Source organism: Trachinotus anak, unplaced genomic scaffold, assembly GCF_046630095.1.
Source record: "Trachinotus anak isolate AG129_WGS33_773 ecotype Australia unplaced genomic scaffold, CSIRO_AGI_Tana_v1 ptg000035l, whole genome shotgun sequence".
In the NCBI taxonomy this organism is placed as follows: domain Eukaryota; kingdom Metazoa; phylum Chordata; class Actinopteri; order Carangiformes; family Carangidae; genus Trachinotus; species Trachinotus anak.
Genome location: NW_027273886.1, coordinates 170,001 through 189,562, shown reverse-complemented (window position 1 = coordinate 189,562; position 19,562 = coordinate 170,001). Strand labels below are relative to the sequence as shown.

The following is a 19,562-nucleotide window of genomic DNA, read 5'->3' as shown; positions in this document are numbered from 1 at the left end:
TGATCTGATCACAGTGCTGATCACAGTACATCCAGTGATCAGTGATCAGTTGTCCATACAGCAGAGGGCCTCGTAACCAGTGGTCACTGTTAGAGGTGTCAGTGTGTTTGAGCATTGACGCTGTATTTCCGGACACTTCTGCCAAACTCCATAGAGAAATTTATAATTTAATGTCTTTTTATACAAACCACTGGGCAGACAACTCCCTCTGAGGCTGTCAGATCAGTTGAGTGTGCTCCCAAGGTTGGCACAACAGGAACCAAGATCACCACATCCCTCACTAAATGTTGTACCATTGTAAAAGAGACACATCATCCTATTCCCTTGAGTTTTGTTAGAGAGGGGTAAATAGAAATTCACTTATAAAAGATGGAGTTCTGTTGAAAATGCTGTTAAATGTGTTTTAGTCAGATTGGAGGGTTCGGGTGAAGAACCTGTTTTTATTACATAACAAACCCTTTTGCACTTACTGGAACTCAAGGCAACTTCAAATTGTACATTAAGGCAGTGGAGTTTGGCGTAGTTGAAATGATCATAATCATAGTCTGATAACAGTGTCAGGATTTTTTTCAGTGCCCACACAAAACAAGATCTTAATCTAGAAATGTCTCATTCCATCTTATTCCACTGGTTACTGGTGTCTTTAATGTGTGCATTTATTTATATTTGCACTTCATTCAGTAACAAAGACATTAAGATAAAAAAGGGACGGGAAATAAGGCCGGTACTCAAGAAGACAAAACGACACAACGACATACAGACGTTTGAAAGGGAGCAGGCTGAAGCTGCAGCTCCACTCTTCACAAAGCACAACAGAGTCAGTGCAGCGGCGTCTGCTTCAGGTCTCACGCTCTAATGGGGGGAAGCCAAGAAGGCCACTGTACTGACGCATGGCTGGGAAGTATCTCAACTTCACTTTAGTATTTTAGTTTTATTCTACTCTCTACTTCTACTCCACCACATCTATTAGACACGTTTGGTTCTACTTTCCAGTTTAAGACTTAATTAAGATGAAGTCAGTGGTTTCCAACCACTTTGACATGTGACAGGCTAAAACAGTGTCTGGGTGGGGCCCAGCATGACAGAGCTGTTAGCATGAAGTACCTCTTAAAGTGATACTTAAACCACATGAAGTACTTTTACTGAAGTAATGGTCTAAGTACATCTAACACCGCGGGTACTTTGTCAGTAAATTACACCGCTGCAGCGAAACTGTGGTTTTTCTGGGGCTCATCGGACCGTGAACGCGTCGGACCGTGAACGCGCAGGACCGTGAAGGCGTCGCATTAACATCACATTAATACTACACTACCCACACCCCCCCGCGTCGAGCCATGTTGTAGGAAATCCGCTTGCGGCGGATTATTGTAATCCGACAGAGGGTCTGGACGACACATCGGATCACGACGAAAAAAACCAAAGCCCAGCGGCCTGTAACAGATGCAGCTCGTCCGAGAATAAAGGGATAAAGTCGGGATATGATCTGCCGCTCTGCTCGGTGCTCCCGCAGCCAGTGATCGGCGGCGCCCGGGCCGTTTCCTGGACCCATCCGGCTGACACACTCTGACAGCGGCTTGGCATCACTGCACCGCGGACCAGAGGGCAGAGGAACAGCTTTAATTCGTCGGTTAAACAGATCTCCCCCCTTCTCCCTTCCCCCGTCAGGTCCAGTCCAGCCCGGCTCGGCTCGGCTCGGCTCGGCTCGGCTGTCCTGTCTGCGGACTGAAGCGCTGCCGCCGCTCGCACTCAGCTAGCTAGCGCGGCTAGCTCACTCCAGCTAGCTAGCTAGCTAGTCAGGAATTTATCAAGTTTAGTTCGGGATCGAGTAAATTTTCCGGCCCGCAGCCCACCAGGAGGGAGGATGTCGGCGAAAGACCAAAACAAACTCTCCACCATTGAGCGACCCATCAAAGGTACGTGACATTTATTTCTGTATTTTGTGTGGTCGGGTGCAGGAAGTTAACGGGGGCTGAGCTAGTTGGCTAAATGTGCAGCTCAACGCGCCGCTGGACGTCAAGTCAGCCCCGGTAACAGCTCATTTACTCGGGTTTATTTGTTCGCGGAGCCCGGTGGTTCACGGTGCTTGCTACCGCCTCTGCCCGTCATGGGGAAGAGGGAGCCGGGTTATGCAAGTTAATCAATGCAGCGGCAGCTAATGAGTTAGCTTTGTAGCTTAGCTGTCCGGAGTGCCAGATGTCAGCGTTTGACATCCAACTGTTAGCCGACACATGCAGCTCAGGGTCGGGGCACGGGTGAGTCCGCCGCCCCGGACCCCCGGCTGCTGCCGGTGAACGAACCCCCGCGGTGTCCTGGAGGAATGTGGGTCTCTGCGGCAGCTTCCGTCGTGTGATGAAACACTTTGTGGCTGTGAGTGTGGATGCAGCGCTGCAGTGCTGGTGGCTGGATGCAGGAGGCGTGTGGCGACCCCCCTTTACCGACAGCTGTTTTCAAGAAAATGACTTGTTAAAGACCAGAGACACTTTATCAGAGCAACTGTCAAACAGTTCACCCCAGATACAAGTCTTCCAGGCAGCTAACGCTCATTTTCAGGATGGATTAGTCCTTATCGATTAGTCTATCAGTGGATCAGATGTCAGTAAACAGTGAAAAATCTCCACCAGTGTCAGAAAATATTAAAATGTGTATTTATATTTCCCAGAGTTCAAGGTGACTTCTTCAGATGCCTCGTTTTATTCAACCCACCGTTAAAAACCCAAAGATGTTGGATTTACTGCAGTAAAACACCAAGAAAACAGCAGAGAACCTCACTGAGGAGGCTGCACCAGGGAGATCAGACATTTGTTCATGTAAAAATAACTTCAATTAAGACATTTCGTGGTTATGGATGTAAATCCAGTGCTGCAGTGTTGGTGACTGACTGCAGGAGGTGTGTGTGTGTGTGTGTGTGTGTGTGTGTGTGTGTGTGTGTGTGTGTGTGTGTGTGTGTGTGTGTGTGTGTGTGTTTTGGCCTGAGTATAAGACAACCTCCCTTTTCCTTCAGCTGTTTTTGGAAAATGACTCTCTTACAACAGGCGATGCTTCAGTAGACCTTCAGTTTTCCTCGTGATCCGATCAGTCCAAGTTTAACAGAGTCCTCATCCCTGAAGCCTTTTCTCTCCGTCCGTGCTGCAGCCAACAGTGATCGTCACTGTCATTGGTGCTGCACATTATTTTTCAGTTGATTTATTAGTCAATTTAACCAGCTAGTCGATCGACAGGAAATTAATCAGTAAACACTTTGATAATTGATTAATCGATTCAGTCATTTGTCCGTTCAGAAACAGTGAATCGATTGATGATATGCAGTTTAGTTGGTAATGACAATAATTGTTATAATAAGGTTGTGTAATAAACACTTTAAAACCAGAGTCTGTTAATGTATTTATTAACGGCTCCACCTCCTGCTGTGGACACTCAGCAGTGGAGGCTGCTGGATAAACAGATATATAACAGAAATAAAGCACAACACAGTAAAACACAATGTGAAAATATGAAATATGTAGAATAAAACACTGAACATTAATAAACACTTAAAATGGTCTTACATCCTGTTAAACTACATTAGTCTGTCACAAACCAGTTCTGCATAATAATATACTGCTAATTGAAGTGTAATAAAAGTGTTGCCATATTAATTGATGAATTGTTGAGTAAATGTTTATGCATAAAAATTTGCATAAACATCTTCAGCTTCTCAAACGTGAGGATTCACAGCTTTTCTTTGTCTCCGATCAGTGTGAACTGCACATCTCTGAGCCGCCATTCATTCTCCACCATTAGGACACTTCATCAACAAAACCATCCGTCAGTGATGAAGATGAGTGTTAGCTGCAGCCGTGAGTCCCACATTAGTGTGGATTCATCAGCTGATTCTTCTCTGTTCATCAGTCACACTCGGCCTGAATCGTTCTTCAGTCTTTCTGAGGTTCTGTGGTCTGATGTTCCCTGTCAGATAAACTCATCTTCATCAGCCCCAAACATCATCATCTCACCATGTTCTTCTTCATGATTTTAAACTAGATGTTATTTAACAATTCTGATTATATTAATATTAAATGAACATGTTGTAGATGCAGCTTTGTGATCCAGGAAGTGTTTGTGTTTTTCTCAGTAGGTTTCAGTGTGTGTTCATTCTGCCACTGTGTGAAGTGGACGAATCAGAACGTTTCAGCTCTTTCTCCAACACTTTTTTACTTCTCTGCTCGTTGATAAAAACCAGGGAAAGTGGGCGACTGCTCAGGGGCCACAGGGGCCACAGGGGCCCCTGGCTCGCTCCATGTGATGTGGGTCTACATATTTGGATTAATCAGAAATGTTAGAAATGAGCAGCCCTGAAATAGAAAATAATAAGGATGAGAATCTTAATCAGGTCACAGTTTGGTGGAGTCAGTTCATCAGCTGCTGTGAAAACATAGATGTTCAGTCTAATCAATTAAAGTAAGATGATTTTGATAATTGATTAATTGTCACATAGTTATTCTGCAAGCAGAGGGGGAGAGGCATGATTGGCTCAGTGGGCTGGAAGGCTTAGGAGTGTAAAGCTGCAGGAGAGAGTCACATCATTAAACCTGCCTTCTTAAAGCTGCTGGTCAGTCAGGAAGCCAACACATACACACACACACACACACACATTTAAGTCTAATTTCCCACAGAGAGAAGCATCAGATCCTCACATGTGACAAATATTTGGATCTCCGTCCAGACGAGACTTTTAGCTCCGTATCAGAGATGGTCTGCGGAGGAGGGTGGACGGAGGAGGACACGCAGAAGAAGAGATGAGTTTGTCAGTGTGGACGGAGCCTGAGTCAAAAAGTCAGAGCGAGTGGTTTTCTCTGGTTTTCAAATCTCAGGCTCGTGTTTGCACATGTTCTTTTGTAACATGTTTTATCCTGAAGTTCTCTTAATCTGAGACGTGTTTCCCCCATCGGAGACAATAAAAGAACCTTAACCTATAACTGCTTTGATAATTAATTTTTTATTGATTCTCTGCCAGCTGCAGCCCTGGATCAACCCTGCTCCATTCAGTTCCTGTCAGTTGGCTAATTATTGGAGGATAAGCACAGTCCTGATGACTGACACTGCAGCAGCTCACAGCATCCTGTTGAACCTGCTCAGTGGGCTGTTTGTGTGTCCGTGTGTGTGTGTGTCCTCTGGTCTGTACACACCGATGGATCTGCTCTGGCCTTTTGGCTTAGTTACTGATGGTAATCGAATCAGCTGGTCCGTTTGCGCTGCCTGGCATGTGTAATGATTCTGTCCTCATGCATGATTGATGGAGCTGGACCTGAGGACGGAGCAGGTTCAGTGTCCTGTCGTGGGCCCCAGGATGGAGCTCTGCCCCGGGCCCCGTCCTGTTTCCTGACGACGCTCTGCTCGTCTGTGTCGGGGTGGTGTTGTTAATAAAGAGAAGACGTGTTGTTAATGAAGCTGTCGGACTGACAGTAACTGAATTACTGCGACAACAAGGCCTCTTCAGGTTCACTGCAGGATTTCAAATGTTACAGCTTTTTTCCTTTTTCTGACTCAGGACACAAGAATCTCAACTGATACTGTGAACTGGACAAAGTTCACACTGTGTAGGACACATTATCAACTCATCGACAAGCCAGTCTACTGAGTAGATCAGAGTCATGTCCTTTCCAAACCACGACAGGAGGTCGTAGAGGAGGTCGTAGGCACTGAGAAGAATCCCCTCGACTTTTTTTAAACCAACTTTATTTATAACACAGGGACAGGAAATACTCCTTTACTAACCAGAGAAACAAGATAACATGAAAGAAATAGACGAGTAGAGAAAGTTGAGCCATTAAAATAAACAGTTATGGAGTATTTTGTTATGATGATGATGATGATGATGTTCACTATAAATTCAACCTGCTTCTTCTTCATGATTCCTGGGTTTAAAGAGAATAAATCTGTGTTTATGGATTTGGAGCTCAGTCGATCAGACAAGGATCAGCATTGTGTCACAAACATGAAACAACTGCTCTGGTGTTTCTGGATTTATGTGGGTCCTCTGTGGTGGAACTACAATGGTGCCTCGCTTAAATGTTGCTACTGCAAGGAATTGTGGGACAGCATTATCTTCATTCCTTTTGTAAAGGAAGGTCCTGTGTTTCCTGTGCTAAAGGTGATAAGATAGGAAGCGTTGAGGCCCCTCCCTCTGCACCAGCTCTCATCATGGCTGCTCAGCCCAGGAGAGGTCGTTCAACTGTGGACGTTAAAACTCAAGTCAGCTACGACTCCCAAGGTGCACTTGGGCAAAAACGACGTCCAATCCCAGAGTTTTGGATACAGTTTGATTTTAAAAAACTTCAACTTTTAACTTCATTGATTTCAGATTCTGGTGAATTCAGTAACCGTGGCGACGCCTTATCTCACAGCTGAGTTTCCTCTAGCTTTTATCTTTGACTGTTTTTTTCTCCATGGTAACACCAACCGAGGCCTGTGGGTATTGTAGTATTTAGAGCTGTCCTCACACAGATCAGGATGGTCCTGTGTTTCTTATTTTTCATCTTAGCCAGCCCCCCCCCGCTGACAACACAGATTATATTTTACATCAGTGTCAGTTGTGATGTTTTATTCTGTGCACAGAAACATGTAGATGCCACCGGTTTGTGCAGAGCAGCAGAAAAAGAAACAAAGCAGGTGTCTGTTTGATTCACTCTTTGTTTTGCTTATATTTGACTGGCTCCTGGCCACAGGGTACGGTGGCCAAGAGGGACAAAGTTCAACAACAAACAGAGACCAAAGTGGGACTGAACAGTGGAGTTAAAATGTTCTGATTCTGACAGTCAGAGAAGCCTCCAGGCCCGTTTGAAGCTGACTCTACTGAAGCTGAAGATTTCACTGGAAGCTGATGCAACGTGTGTTTCAGCTCAGTTATGAAGAAGCTTTTCCTCCGTCCCTCCAGCCACTGGCGGGAACAGTGCGTCTCTGTCGTTGATTATTTGAATACCACTTCCTGTAGTGGTCTGTGACGCCTCGTTCTCACAACTGTGGTTTTGTTTTCCTCTTCAGAAACTCGACACCGGCCGCCCAGTTGTTGGCTGCTGGGTGATCTCGTCCGATCAGACTCACATCTGTCTGGCGCCCAGCTGGTTTCCTTATGTTGGTGATGAACCAGTTCAGGAGCTCTGATGTGATTGGCTGAATGTGTGCGACCTGGTTTGGTTTCAGAGTTACACACTAAACTAGACCACTGGGCTGAGAGAGAGAGAGAGAGAGAGAGAGAGAGAGAGTGTCAACACAAGATGGTGTCCTCTGAAGAGCAGGCCGGGGTGTGTTTGCTTTGTGTGACAGCAGCTGGTGAGATGACACTGATCCCATTTGAGTTTATAAGAGAAAAAAACTGTCCCAGCTTTTATTAACTTAGAATAAACTTTATTTATACAACACTTTACACAAGTGAACCAGGATTAGAACATTTCAGATTGAAAATCATTCAATTAAAACCATAATTTACTGTATTAGACAAGTACAGAGTTACAAAGCACAAGCTGATGCATTGGTTTGGATTTGGAGTCTCGACATTAAAAGACTGGGATCAGGACTGTGGCCAAAGAAAACTTGAGTAGGACATAACTGGACTCATAACTGTGAAGTTATGAACAACAAAAAGATACAACTCAGTTCCTCTCAAAAATGATAGAGTGGTGCATCCTCCTGGACTAAACTATCTTTGGCTGAGTGTAAATGTGGACCCCAGCACACACAAAGCAGACGAAGCTCCAGCTTGTTAAGGTGTGTTAGTTATATGAGTCAAAATGAAACTCGCTCCAGCAGAGCCTCTTCCTTCAGACACCAGGTCTGTGTGTGTAATCAAGGTGTTTTCCAGGGATTAAGCTGTGTGGTATTTCCTCCAGGGGCTGGTTGTGCTGCCAGACTGTTATCCTTTGTCTTCAGGTCGAGCCTTGACATGCTGTTATGGTCTTCACAGGAATTTCTGTTGCTGATCTGATTGCAAAAAAAAAAAAAAACAATTAAAAAAAAAAAAAAAATGTAATGTTGGCAGCACAGCTCTGGGATTTCACTGACTCTCAGGAATAGGTCCAAGTTGGAAATGAATCACTGTTAAAACAGTGTGGGCTGTTGTCAGCTGTGTCTCCACATTCAGACACAAAGGAGCAGCTCCTCCCTTGGCCTGACCTGTAGACAGAGAGATGTTTTCCTGCTGAATGGAGACAATTTGATTATAGATCAGGTCTAGGTTCTATATTAATACTGTGAAAGTATCAAAGCCTCAGTCCACAGAGAAATGCACACAGCCTGTATTCAGACACTGAGCCTTAAAACCAGCCGTCAGGACTTTGTGATGTCACAACAAAGCAGCCACTGCCCTCAGCCACACCCCAAGCCCCGCCCCCCTGGACCCACCATCCAATCTTGCAGGATTTGGTTTCTCTGAGTGTTTACCTGACAGTTTGGATCACTCAGAAAACAGTCAGCCAATCAGAAGAGAGTCTCAGATCCTCTCTTCTGATTGGCTGACTGACCTGTTGTTACTAGAGCTCCAGAGAGAAGCCTGAGAGAGGAGATGTAAAACTACACTGAGATGGTTTTTGGTTCTTGAAACCACAGATATATCTTCTGATGGAGATCAACAGATAAAACTCTGAAGTTAAAATCTGGAGCCTTAAGAAGAAAAACAAACTGGAGCAGGACGACGTGCTCTCACAGCACATACAGTGTTCCTGCAGCAGACTGTGGTGCAGAAGTTACATTAACTGACATAACAAAAGTGTTACATATTAAATAGATTAAAGGCTTTAACTTCTGTATAATCATCAGCTATGAATGGATCAATAAATCGACTGATCAGTGCAGCTGAATATCTTTGGGTTTGTAGCTGCTGGTTGTCAGACATCATGTTGGATTCTGGGAAATAAAAATGCGTTTCAGTATTTTTTGACAATGTTCAGATGATTAATCAATAAATGTAAAAAAACAACCAATCAGGTGAATCCAGAGTGAAAATTATTGTTATTTGAGCAGCTGATGTGTCGTTTTCCTCCTGGGCTGAAAGTGTAGTTGTGTCCACAGATGAATTTCACTGAACCAGGGTCAGTAGTTTGTGTGTCTGCTGCAGTGTGAACTGTTCTTTGTGTTTGACACTGTGAGAATCTCCTGTGCTCATTGTGAAACCATTGTTTATAAAAGCCGGAGCGTCCCTTCTGTGTTCAGAGAGAACGGCTGTATCTGTCTGAGCGTGCATGTTGGAGCTGCCTGTTTCACCGTCTGTCTCCTGTGTGTTTGCAGCGGTGCCATATCCTCCCGGTACACGCCTGACGGTCAAAGACCTGTATGTGGATGGCAGGCCCAGCGTGGAGCTGCTGAAGGCCCATCTGGTGAAGGAGGGCCGCCTGGAGGAGGAGGCGGCTCTGCGGATCATCAACGAGGGAGCCGGCATCCTCCGCCAGGAGAAGTGCATGCTGGAAGTGGAGGCCCCCATCACAGGTAAACTCCCGACCCTGACGCTCGGATCATCTTGTATCAGACACAGATTTTCCCCCGAACTGAGGTCACGTGGTGTCGAGTAAAGTGAGACAAAGACGGTCTGTGTGTGGCGGAGCTTTCTGGAAACTCAGATCCGCCCTGTCTCAGATGCAGCAGTCTATTTCTACAGCTGCCCTCCCTGACATGTGGCTTAGCTTAGGTATCCAGCCCTCCACCCTCGTGCCCTCGGACTATTTTTATCTCCTCCTGCTCTGTCCTCTCTGACCTATTGTTTCCATGTCTTTTTCCTTTTCTTCTTCTGACTCTATCATCATTAAAACTCTGTTTGCTGACATCATTTGTTTTTGTTTTTATTAGAAAATCTTTTTTACACCCTGACATCCACCACATCCACATCACAATCATACATCACAGATGATGGACAGTAGGTCTTTATAATCTGCTTGTATTGATCCACGTGTTTTGTCTGAAATTCTTTCATTGTTAATCAATAAGCAGACTGAAAATGAATCAGCATCAATTAATTGTTAATACAGTTCTCATATTGTATAAAGTGACAATTTTCTTATTACTCAGAGATGAGCAACATCTTTCACATCCCACATTCATCTGATCCATTGTTACTAAAAGATAAAGATTAGAGAAGATTTATTAAAGCTCCATCCAGTCTAAAGGTAGATGTCCATGTGTTTGTGATTATAAAGCAGGTCTAGGTTCTATATTAATACTGTGAAAGTATCAAAGCCTCAGTCCACAGAGAAATGCACACAGTCTGTATTCAGAAACTGAGCCTTAAAACCAGCCGTCAGGACTTATGGAGCTTTGTGATGTCACATTGAAGCAGTGAACCGCCCTCAGCCCCACTCCAAGCCCTGCCCCTCTGGACCCACCATACAACCTTGCACGATTTGGTTTCTCTGAGTGTTTACCTGAAATCTGCTGCATTTTTATTGGATCACTCAGAAAACAGTCAGCCAATCAGAGGAGAGGCCCAAAGATAGTGACAAATACAATTTTAGTACAAATTCCTTATTGTCTCTTAAAAATACATTTTCATGTGACCTTGTTGAAGCCTCCGTATGAAGCTCAGATAACCAGGATCAGAGGAGTGATCACAGCTGGTTGAAGGTTCATGCGTTCACCCGGCTGCAGATTCACACTCGTAAACTAACTTGTGTTTTGTGTCCAGTGTGTGGAGACGTCCACGGCCAGTTCTTTGACCTGATGAAGCTTTTCGAGGTGGGCGGGTCCCCCAGCAGCACCCGCTACTTGTTCCTCGGGGACTACGTGGACCGAGGGTATTTCAGCATCGAGGTAGGCGGCGGCTCCCATGTTTGTGTTTCTGTCATTTCATCTGACATTTGGAGCGGCGGCCTCGGCCCCGCGCGGCTTAGCAGAGCATCTTTAAATAGTCAAAGGAAATGAAAGGCACTCTGTCTGTCTGCTCACCCTCCTGACTGCCACACTCAGCACCCCACCCATGCACACACACACACACACACCCCACTTAAACACAGCAGTGTATGTGCACAAACACGCCTTGCATGTTGCCTCTGGGCTCGGTCCGTGTCCCATTTCCTAAACAAAGTGAGGGAAGGAGTGGTTATGTTTTCTGGGAGGACTCTTGTGCATCTACGGATGGCAGGACATTTTATTGGCTGCTGTCATACTTCCTTGTTAGGATTAGTGGATATCCTGGAGCTCTGCACAGCTCAGGCGGGGCCACAGGGCCACAGACCCTTTGAAATATCTGAGGCTCCGTTGAACTAGATTCATTTAGAGCAGCCTCAGTCTACCTGACGACTGGTCCCACGTTTTCACGTTGTTCACTGTGGCTCCAGTTTTAGTCACATTTTAGTCTTTTCATCTTTGTTAGATTTAATTTCCACCTGTGACACTTGAGTCTTAGTGTAATCATACATTTTCAATTTTGATGCATTCGAACAATTTTCAGGCTACAGCTGTTTCCATCTTTGTTGTGTACAGTTACCATGGTTACAGTGTCCATGTGACTGACTGACTCTCCTCCAGCTCCCTTTATCTGAACTGCTCTGTTGTTACTGCTCACCTAGCATTAGCACAGCTAGCTGTTCTCTCCACTGCAGAGCAGCTGATGGCAGTGATAGAGTGATATTTCATGAGTGAACATCTGGAGGAAGATTTAGACGTTTGTCGACTAATCCTGAAGATATCTGACTACAAAATAATGTTATGTTGATTCACCTTTTTATAAACAGTAATCTTTAGTCATAGTTCTGAGTTATGTTCCTACAGTAACTTAAAGTCCCAGAGTTTGACTGAACATGAAGGGAAACTGATCACTTACTGGTGGTTTTAAAAATCTGATAAACACAAAGAGAATGTTGTTTGTGGTTTTTATAATTTTTTCCAGCTGATTTCGATCATCTTATTTCACTGCAGACTGCAGCTTCAGCAGGTTTGGGAACTCCGAGTCCACATATGTACAATCCAAGTGGAGATGAACTTTTTTTCACACTTGGTGATCAGGCTGGACAACATGATCTATTTGTCCACCTTTCTCCATCAGCTGCAGCTGCAGACCTGAGAGATAAAGAGTTAATGACCTGATACTGACAGACTTTCTGCAGGGTGCACAGTGAAGCCATCCTCTTCATATTCTCCCTCCTCCTCTGTGTCGTTTGGATGAACAGCTGGTTAGATCTGGCTCATTGTTGACGCCTCCAGAAAATCAAAATAAAGACTGAAATGAAACAGGTGGTATGATGCAGCACAGAGAGGCTGAGTAAATGAGCGGCAGCTGAACAGAATGGGTTTGTTTGGAAGTGAAGTCCGATGCCTGTCAGACTCTGTTTCAGTTCTTCACCAGCTCCTGTTCCTGACAACAAGAGTTATCTCCTCGCACCTGATTCCTGCAATGATCCGAAGCAGAATTAAAAAATCGCCAAAATAAAAGACTTAATTCATCGTTTGCTTCAGTCACATGTGAATGGTCATAATGTTTTGGATCATCACGGTGAGTTTCAGTCCACACGACTACGTTCTTCTTCTCTGTTTCCTCCTCCGTCCACTCTCCTCCAGAGTCTTCAGCCTCTAAAACAGAGACTTGCAGAAACGCTGCTGGACCCATTTTAGTCTAAAACTCCATGTTGTTTTGTAGTCTGGACGGACACAAACAAAGACCTTTGGAAACAATGACGTAGACGCCCACGGTGGCTCCTGATTGGCTCTTATCAGCCTGGACTACCAGTGGTGAAACAACATGGATAATGAATGAAAGTGTTACTGACCTTGTTGTCTTTGCAGCAGCTGTTGTTCAGCTCAGTTCTGTATTTGCTGTTCCTGTAACTAACCACCTGCAGAGGAGACAATCTGCTTCCTGTTTACACCAGCTTGCACATGCTCAGTGCACTGAATGGTCATGTGATCTGTTCTCAGGTGTGTTAGTATGGATGGACGTAGCCTGAGCCTGTTGTTGTTGTTGTTGTTGTTGTTGTTGTGTAAATCAGCTACAAATCAGTGGTTGTTGGACACTTCATGTGTGATGCATTCAGGGACACATGTCAATTTGGCCTGTGATTGGTCTGTGTTCATCATGTGTTCCCCAGTAGTGTGTAATAAAAAGGATGCTGACTCCTCAGTGATTAAAATAACAGAGACTTGAAAACTGATGGTTTTGTGTCGTCTTGACAACAGATCAGATGATCTCTGGTCTCATATCACTACGCCGACACTACTGACGTGTCGTCCAGTGTTTGAAGCGTCCAGGTGATCGGTCACTGATCACACCGATCGAAGAGTCTGTCATTCATTCTGACGTCCAGTTGATTGAATCATGGTCCACTGAGGATCGACCGTCTCCTCCTGTGTGTTTGTCCCCTCAGTGCGTCCTGTTCCTCTGGGCTCTGAAGATCAACCATCCCAACACCCTCTTCCTCCTCAGAGGCAACCACGAGTGCCGGCACCTCACAGAGTACTTCACCTTCAAACAGGAGTGTAAGTCCTGCTGCTGCGACACACTAATGTTCCTTCTGTGTGTGTTTGTCTTTGAAAGTCCCCGCCATAGACAAACTGTGTGTGTCTGTGTGTGTGTGTGTGTGTGTGTGTGTGTGTGTGTGTGTGTGTGTGTGTGTGTGTGGTGTGGGTGTGGGTGTGTGTCCTCCAGGTAAGATAAAGTACTCGGAGCGTGTGTATGACGCCTGTATGGAAGCGTTTGACTGCCTGCCTCTGGCTGCTCTCCTCAACCAGCAGTTCCTCTGTGTGCACGGAGGCCTGAGCCCTGAGGTCACCTGTCTGGACGACATACGGAAGGTAACTGAAGCAGGATCAGCTGCGTCTGACTCTCGACCTGCTGGGTTCACTAACATGTTCATACAAAGGAGGAGAAGTTCTCACACACAACATCACAGAGAGAGAACTGAGATCAGTGATGTCCACAGGGAACGACTGGCAGCAAAATTAGAATAGAACACAACTTTATTAACTTTATTAACCTTAAAGTTGTGTTTGGCCAAACAGGCAGTTTCTTTAAACATCCAAACACACACACTCCCTGACAGTATGAATACTCTGAAATGAAAGTGAAGAAAGGCAGCTTTTGAAATGAGAGTGATTTTGAGTGAGATGAGAAAAATGAACAACATGATCAGACAGCAGGAGAAGAGAAGATGAAGCTGCAGAAACAAATAATGTGTGGAAATAATTGTCTAGAGTTACACAACATGCTCAACTGTCAGACTGAATATGGGAAGTACATCCCCCATAAATTATGCATCATGATCATTATTGGTATTATTATCATGACTTCGCAGGTCAGGCCAGAGCAACACAACAACAGCTGCAGCTGCATCATATTTGTCGTCTAATGATTGTGTGACTGTGGACATTAAACAGCATCACTAGAGTTAATTAACACAGATTATTAAAGACTTCTTAGTGGTTGTTTTCAGGTGAATGGATGTGATGTGTTTCTGGTTCCACTCTGAGGAGCATCACTGCAGAGCGCTGCCTCTTCTCTGATCGAGAAAATAATGAGCAGGTTAATTGATAAAAAACAGTTGTAGAGTTTTCAGCAGCAGGTTTTAAAGCTGCTGACTGATTTTCTTCTTCTATGGTAAATACCAACATCACTAGAGTTTCAGGCCTGCCTGGTTCTGGTTCTGACTCAGGTCGCCTCCCTGTCTGTGTCTGTGTGCAGCTGGACCGGTTTAAGGAGCCTCCCGCGTTCGGGCCGATGTGTGACCTGCTGTGGTCGGACCCGGGGGAAGACTACGGCTCAGAAAAGACCCAGGAACACTTCTGCCACAACAGTGTCCGAGGCTGCTCTTACTTCTACAGGTAAAACAACAGAGTCAGGACTCTGGGCGCTGCTGGAAACGTTTTTGCTTTTAAATAAAAAAGGCAAAAAGCAGCTCTTTGTGTTAATCTAAGCTGATTAAAGCCTTTATAAACAATGGCTTATCTGTGGATAAGTGAGCGCTGGTTAAATCCGCTGTCAGATAGTGAAAACAAATATTAGCATTCTCTGCTCTGTCTTAATATTTGTACTGAAAGTGCTGTGTTGACTCCACATGGAGGTCAGAGGGAGGTGAGAGCTGCTGCAGCTCCAAAGCCTCTTTATCCTGCATTAGTTTGTTTTAGTAGCAGCACATTTAAAACAGTCATTAAGACATTATACTTAGTCAGTGTGTTTCTGTAACAGCGCTCTGTCACCGTCAGCTGTGTGTGTCTGTGTGGAGCTGGTATCAAGCGGCGACACATTCATGGACCGACTGAATGGGTTTGATACAGTCGAGAAATGCCTCGTCATTGGATACCTCAGGAGTAACTGAATAAATCTCATCAGCGTCAGTGACCCAATCAGCATGCAGCATGCTTGGACCAAGGTCTAATAATGCTGGTGATTGGCTGTTTATCCACACGAACAGGTTTGAGTAAAGAGACCGAGCTGAAAACTGAAACTAAAGTAAAGTAAATTTGTTCAGTGATCGTGAAGAATCAGCATCGAAGTCAAGCATCAACAAAGATCCTCTATAACAAAGATGACAGATCACAAGCAGCACCAATGGTATGAACTGGTTAACTTCCTGTTTCCTGTCATTCAGGCGTCTACAGCTGCTGTAACTGTAACAGCAGCTGATCAATAATAATCAATCAATAATCGATCATTCAGTCAATCTGATCCAGACTCACCTGTCTGACAGATACCTTGGTCCTGTTGTTACAGCCTGTTGCTGCACAAAGCTTTAACACAAACTGATGAATACGCAACAATAAAACACAACAGTGCAACAACACCGTACACAACAACACAACAGTGCAACAACACCATACACAACAACGCAACAGTGCAACAACACAACAGCGCAACAACACCATACACAACAGTACAACAACACCATACACAACAACACAACAGCGCAACAACACCATACACAACAGTACAACAACACCATACACAACAACGCAACAGTGCAACAACACAACAGCGCAACAACACCGTACACAACAGCGCATCAACACCATACACAACAGTACAACAACACCATACACAACAGTACAACACCATCACTCTGATGATGCGTTCAGGGAACACTGAATGAGCCAGTTTAATATTGTTCAGATCAGAAACGACTGGTCCACTGGTGAGGTAAAGAGACTGAGGTCCTGTCTGGAGTCGGTGACAGTTCTTCATGAGACGCTCTGAGCTGCAGGTTCCTCAGTGAGTCAGCTGTTTGGAGATGAAACGTTCAGGCTCAGGTCACAAACACTCCGTGTCTGTGATTTTAACTTTCTGAAGTGACTCTGCAGCTCTGTGAGGATCAGATAGAAACTCACTCCCCCTATGTAAAAAGCCTTGACCTTAATTAATCCCTAATTTTAGCACTTTTAGCATCTCTTGTTATTCTGGAGTTTAAGCCGCCTTCTTAATCGTCATGGCAACAGAGGTGACAGCGAGACTCGGGGGTCGTTGACTGGAAGCAGCTCAGTCTCTGTTTTCCAAACTGATCTGTCGGTCTGATCATGTGACGAGGACCCACTCTTCATCAGGCGTGTTCAGCACTAACTCACCTGTGTGTGTGTCTGCAGCTACCCAGCAGTATGTGACTTCTTGATGAACAATAACCTGTTGTCTGTAATACGAGCACATGAAGCCCAGGACGCAGGGTGAGTCCACCTCCAGTCTCAGCTCTGATTATTGTGTTAGCATGATGACATGTCTCTGTCCTCTCCTCCTCTTCTTATGATGGTTGTCTTAGGTTCTGAGCTTTGGGACAACAACACAAAAAACAAACACAACAGAACCAGAGTAACACATCTGTTGTGTCCCAGAAACATCTGGACAGACTGAAACTAAAACAATGATGAAAAATCATTTTCACGACTAAAACTAAATGAACAGCAGCTGTGAACAAACCACATATAGAGTCTGAGGCTGTGGTTTCCAATCAGGGGTCAGGTCCCTCCAAAGGGGTCACAAGATAAATATGAGGGGTCTGGGCAGTAGCATAATAAATATTTTAGTGTCATCTCTGTAACGTCTCTGAACTTGTGTATCTGTGTCCCTAGCCTCGCTCTCTAAATTTCTCTCCAGGGATCAATAAAGTTGATCTCGTCTTTATCGTTTTCTCTCAGTCTGATCTCTGACGGTGTTTTTCTGTCCATCAGGTATCGAATGTACAGGAAAAGTCAGACAACAGGTTTCCCCTCTTTAATTACAATCTTCTCGGCTCCTAACTACCTGGATGTGTACAATAACAAAGGTGAGAGAAGTGAAGGCTGGAAACCATGGCAACAGGTAGGAAACCTTGAAGCCCTGGCAACAGGAGAGAGGAAATGTTGATGTGTGTTTGTGTGTGTGTGTTCTGTCCTCAGCGGCGGTGCTGAAATATGAGAACAATGTGATGAACATCCGGCAGTTTAACTGCTCCCCTCACCCTTACTGGCTGCCCAACTTCATGGACGTCTTCACCTGGTCTCTGCCCTTCGTCGGAGAGAAAGGTGAGAGTCCACACTCAGACTGGTGTGTGTCTGTCACAGTGTGTGGACACATTTAGACTGTAACAATGACTCAGTTCATCTTTTAGTCAACAGATACAAAATGAATCTGCAACAGTTCAATGACTGAATAATCTTTATTATAAAACAAACTGCTGTTTTTAAACGTGAGGATTTGATGCTTTTCCTTGTTTTTATTGATGGTTGATGAAAATAATGTAAAGAAATATTTTATAGTTCAGTTAATCAACAATGAAAGTTACAGATGTGATCAGAGGGAACAGCTGGAGACTTTTCCAAAGCTCGATCCAAATGAAACCTGCTGATGACATCACTTCTTAAAAGCTGGACGCTCAGCGGCGGGTGTGTCTGCGTCCTCGTCCTCGTCTCAGTTGAAACACATCAAACCAGCACATGAACGTGACACTGGTGTGTGTCTGTGTTTTCACAGTGACGGAGATGCTGGTGAACGTGTTGAACATCTGCTCAGATGACGAGCTGATGTCAGAGGGAGACGACACATGTGAGGGTAAGAGGATGTGCATGACTCAGGCACAACTTGTTAGTAACATTAGAAATGACCATACACGAGCATCAATCCCACTCAGGTTCAGTGTAGTTTGAAGGATGTCGCAGCCTCAGGTGCTTTGTGGGTGTGAGTTATCTGCTGAGACAACCAGCCAACGTCACACGTCTCACTACGATCAGACTGATTGAACAGTTCAGACAGTGAGTGTTGGAGTTTTCATCAGGTCTCATTGATCCAAGAAGAAGAAGAAGAAGAGTCGTCGTCATCACTGGAACCTTAACTACAGTCGTACGTTAAACCACATCAGTGTCAGTTATCTGTCAGTCACAGAGTCTCTCCTGTCAGTTATCAGACTTTGGTCTGTCTGAGCTTCTACAGTGACGACGTCAGAGATGCTACACACTGGTTTTCACTCATGAAGAGCTAATTTCACAAAGTCCTGCAGGTTAAACTGAACTAACCCTGAAGGACTCACTAAAAACAGACACACTGGTCTGTGGCTCTCGGACCAGGAGACCAGCCTCTGGTTAAAGAGAGGATGTGGTTGGTTTGTGTCATGGACAAGATTACAACTAAACTGTTCATAAAACTGTTTCTCACACAGATTCTGACACAGTATTTAAGTATTTCCTTTAGGTTTAGGTATTAAAGAGTAAAAGCACCTCTGCCCCTTTTGATCTTATTCCTTAATTAGTTTATTTTATCATTTAATTCTACTTGATGATAAAATCACCTGTTTGTTCTGCTCACTGTAGTTTTGACCAAGCAGTCAGGAGGAAGCGTCACTGATGTGTTCAGTCAAATGTGCAGCTCTATCTCAGGCCAAATGGTAGTGATCAGTAGATGAGGAGACACAGCTGAATAAAACCTTTAAAAAACCATCGGTGTGAAAATTGGCTTGTTGCCGTGGCGACCTACAGTGAGTCTTAAACACTGAATATCATTAATCAAGCTGAGCACGGCCTGAGGAGGAAGTGAAACCCTGACGGAAGCTGCAGCGTGGTGCTGGTGTTAAAAGGAGTTGTACTGTGTCAGTGTGATGGTGAAGCCGATGACAACACAACAACAATGTTTATCCACAGAGAGCGACGGCTGCCAGACCCGGCGCGCTCCAGCCTGCAGGTCGCTCTCTTGCCCACAGAACAGGACGCTCACACACTGTTTGCAGAACAGTAGTTTGGTGATATTTGATATTTTCATCACAACAATGTGTTTGGAGTCTGAAGGTGTGAAATTATTCACATTTTTGAATATGCAAATGACTTCATTCTCCCAAATGAAAAGTTAGTTTACATCAAATAACAGAATATAAAGTTAAACACTACACACATACAACAATGTCAGTGTTTTTAAAGACAACACATCCATGTGTCTGTGTCCAACGCTGGGTAGAAAATAATATGAATAATTTATTTTGCTGTGCGTTTGGTTACAGGCTGATATGTGACCAGCTCAGTGATCACAGCCGCAGCTGAGCAGTAATTCAGAAACAATGATGGTACAGAAAACAAAGGGACACGGCCACATGTGATGTGATAACATGATAATATTCATATCAAGGAGTGGATTCAGTCATTTGTTCTGATAAATCAATAATTCA

At 44.6% G+C, this 19,562-nt stretch overlaps 2 protein-coding genes across 4 annotated transcripts in view; one reads left to right on the top strand and one right to left on the bottom strand.

The window, feature by feature from the left end:
- xpo7 (exportin 7) overlaps window positions 1–19,562 on the bottom strand; it is a 216,384-nt gene that overhangs the window by 143,778 nt on the left and 53,044 nt on the right. The gene's annotated exons all lie outside the window — the stretch shown is intronic.
- ppp3ccb (protein phosphatase 3, catalytic subunit, gamma isozyme, b) overlaps window positions 1,315–19,562 on the top strand; it is a 25,856-nt gene continuing 7,608 nt past the window's right edge. For 2 of the 3 annotated variants that reach the window (XM_071472105.1, XM_071472104.1), the window contains exons 1-10: window positions 1,315–1,913; window positions 9,259–9,456; window positions 10,646–10,770; window positions 13,320–13,431; window positions 13,601–13,746; window positions 14,633–14,772; window positions 16,525–16,602; window positions 17,104–17,198; window positions 17,311–17,436; window positions 17,885–17,962. In XM_071472105.1, the coding sequence (XP_071328206.1) occupies window positions 1,862–1,913; window positions 9,259–9,456; window positions 10,646–10,770; window positions 13,320–13,431; window positions 13,601–13,746; window positions 14,633–14,772; window positions 16,525–16,602; window positions 17,104–17,198; window positions 17,311–17,436; window positions 17,885–17,962 (1,150 nt within the window). In that variant the 5' untranslated portion in view covers window positions 1,315–1,861. The remainder of the gene's footprint in view (window positions 1,914–9,258; window positions 9,457–10,645; window positions 10,771–13,319; window positions 13,432–13,600; window positions 13,747–14,632; window positions 14,773–16,524; window positions 16,603–17,103; window positions 17,199–17,310; window positions 17,437–17,884; window positions 17,963–19,562) is intronic. The other variant, XM_071472103.1, reaches the window with a different exon arrangement.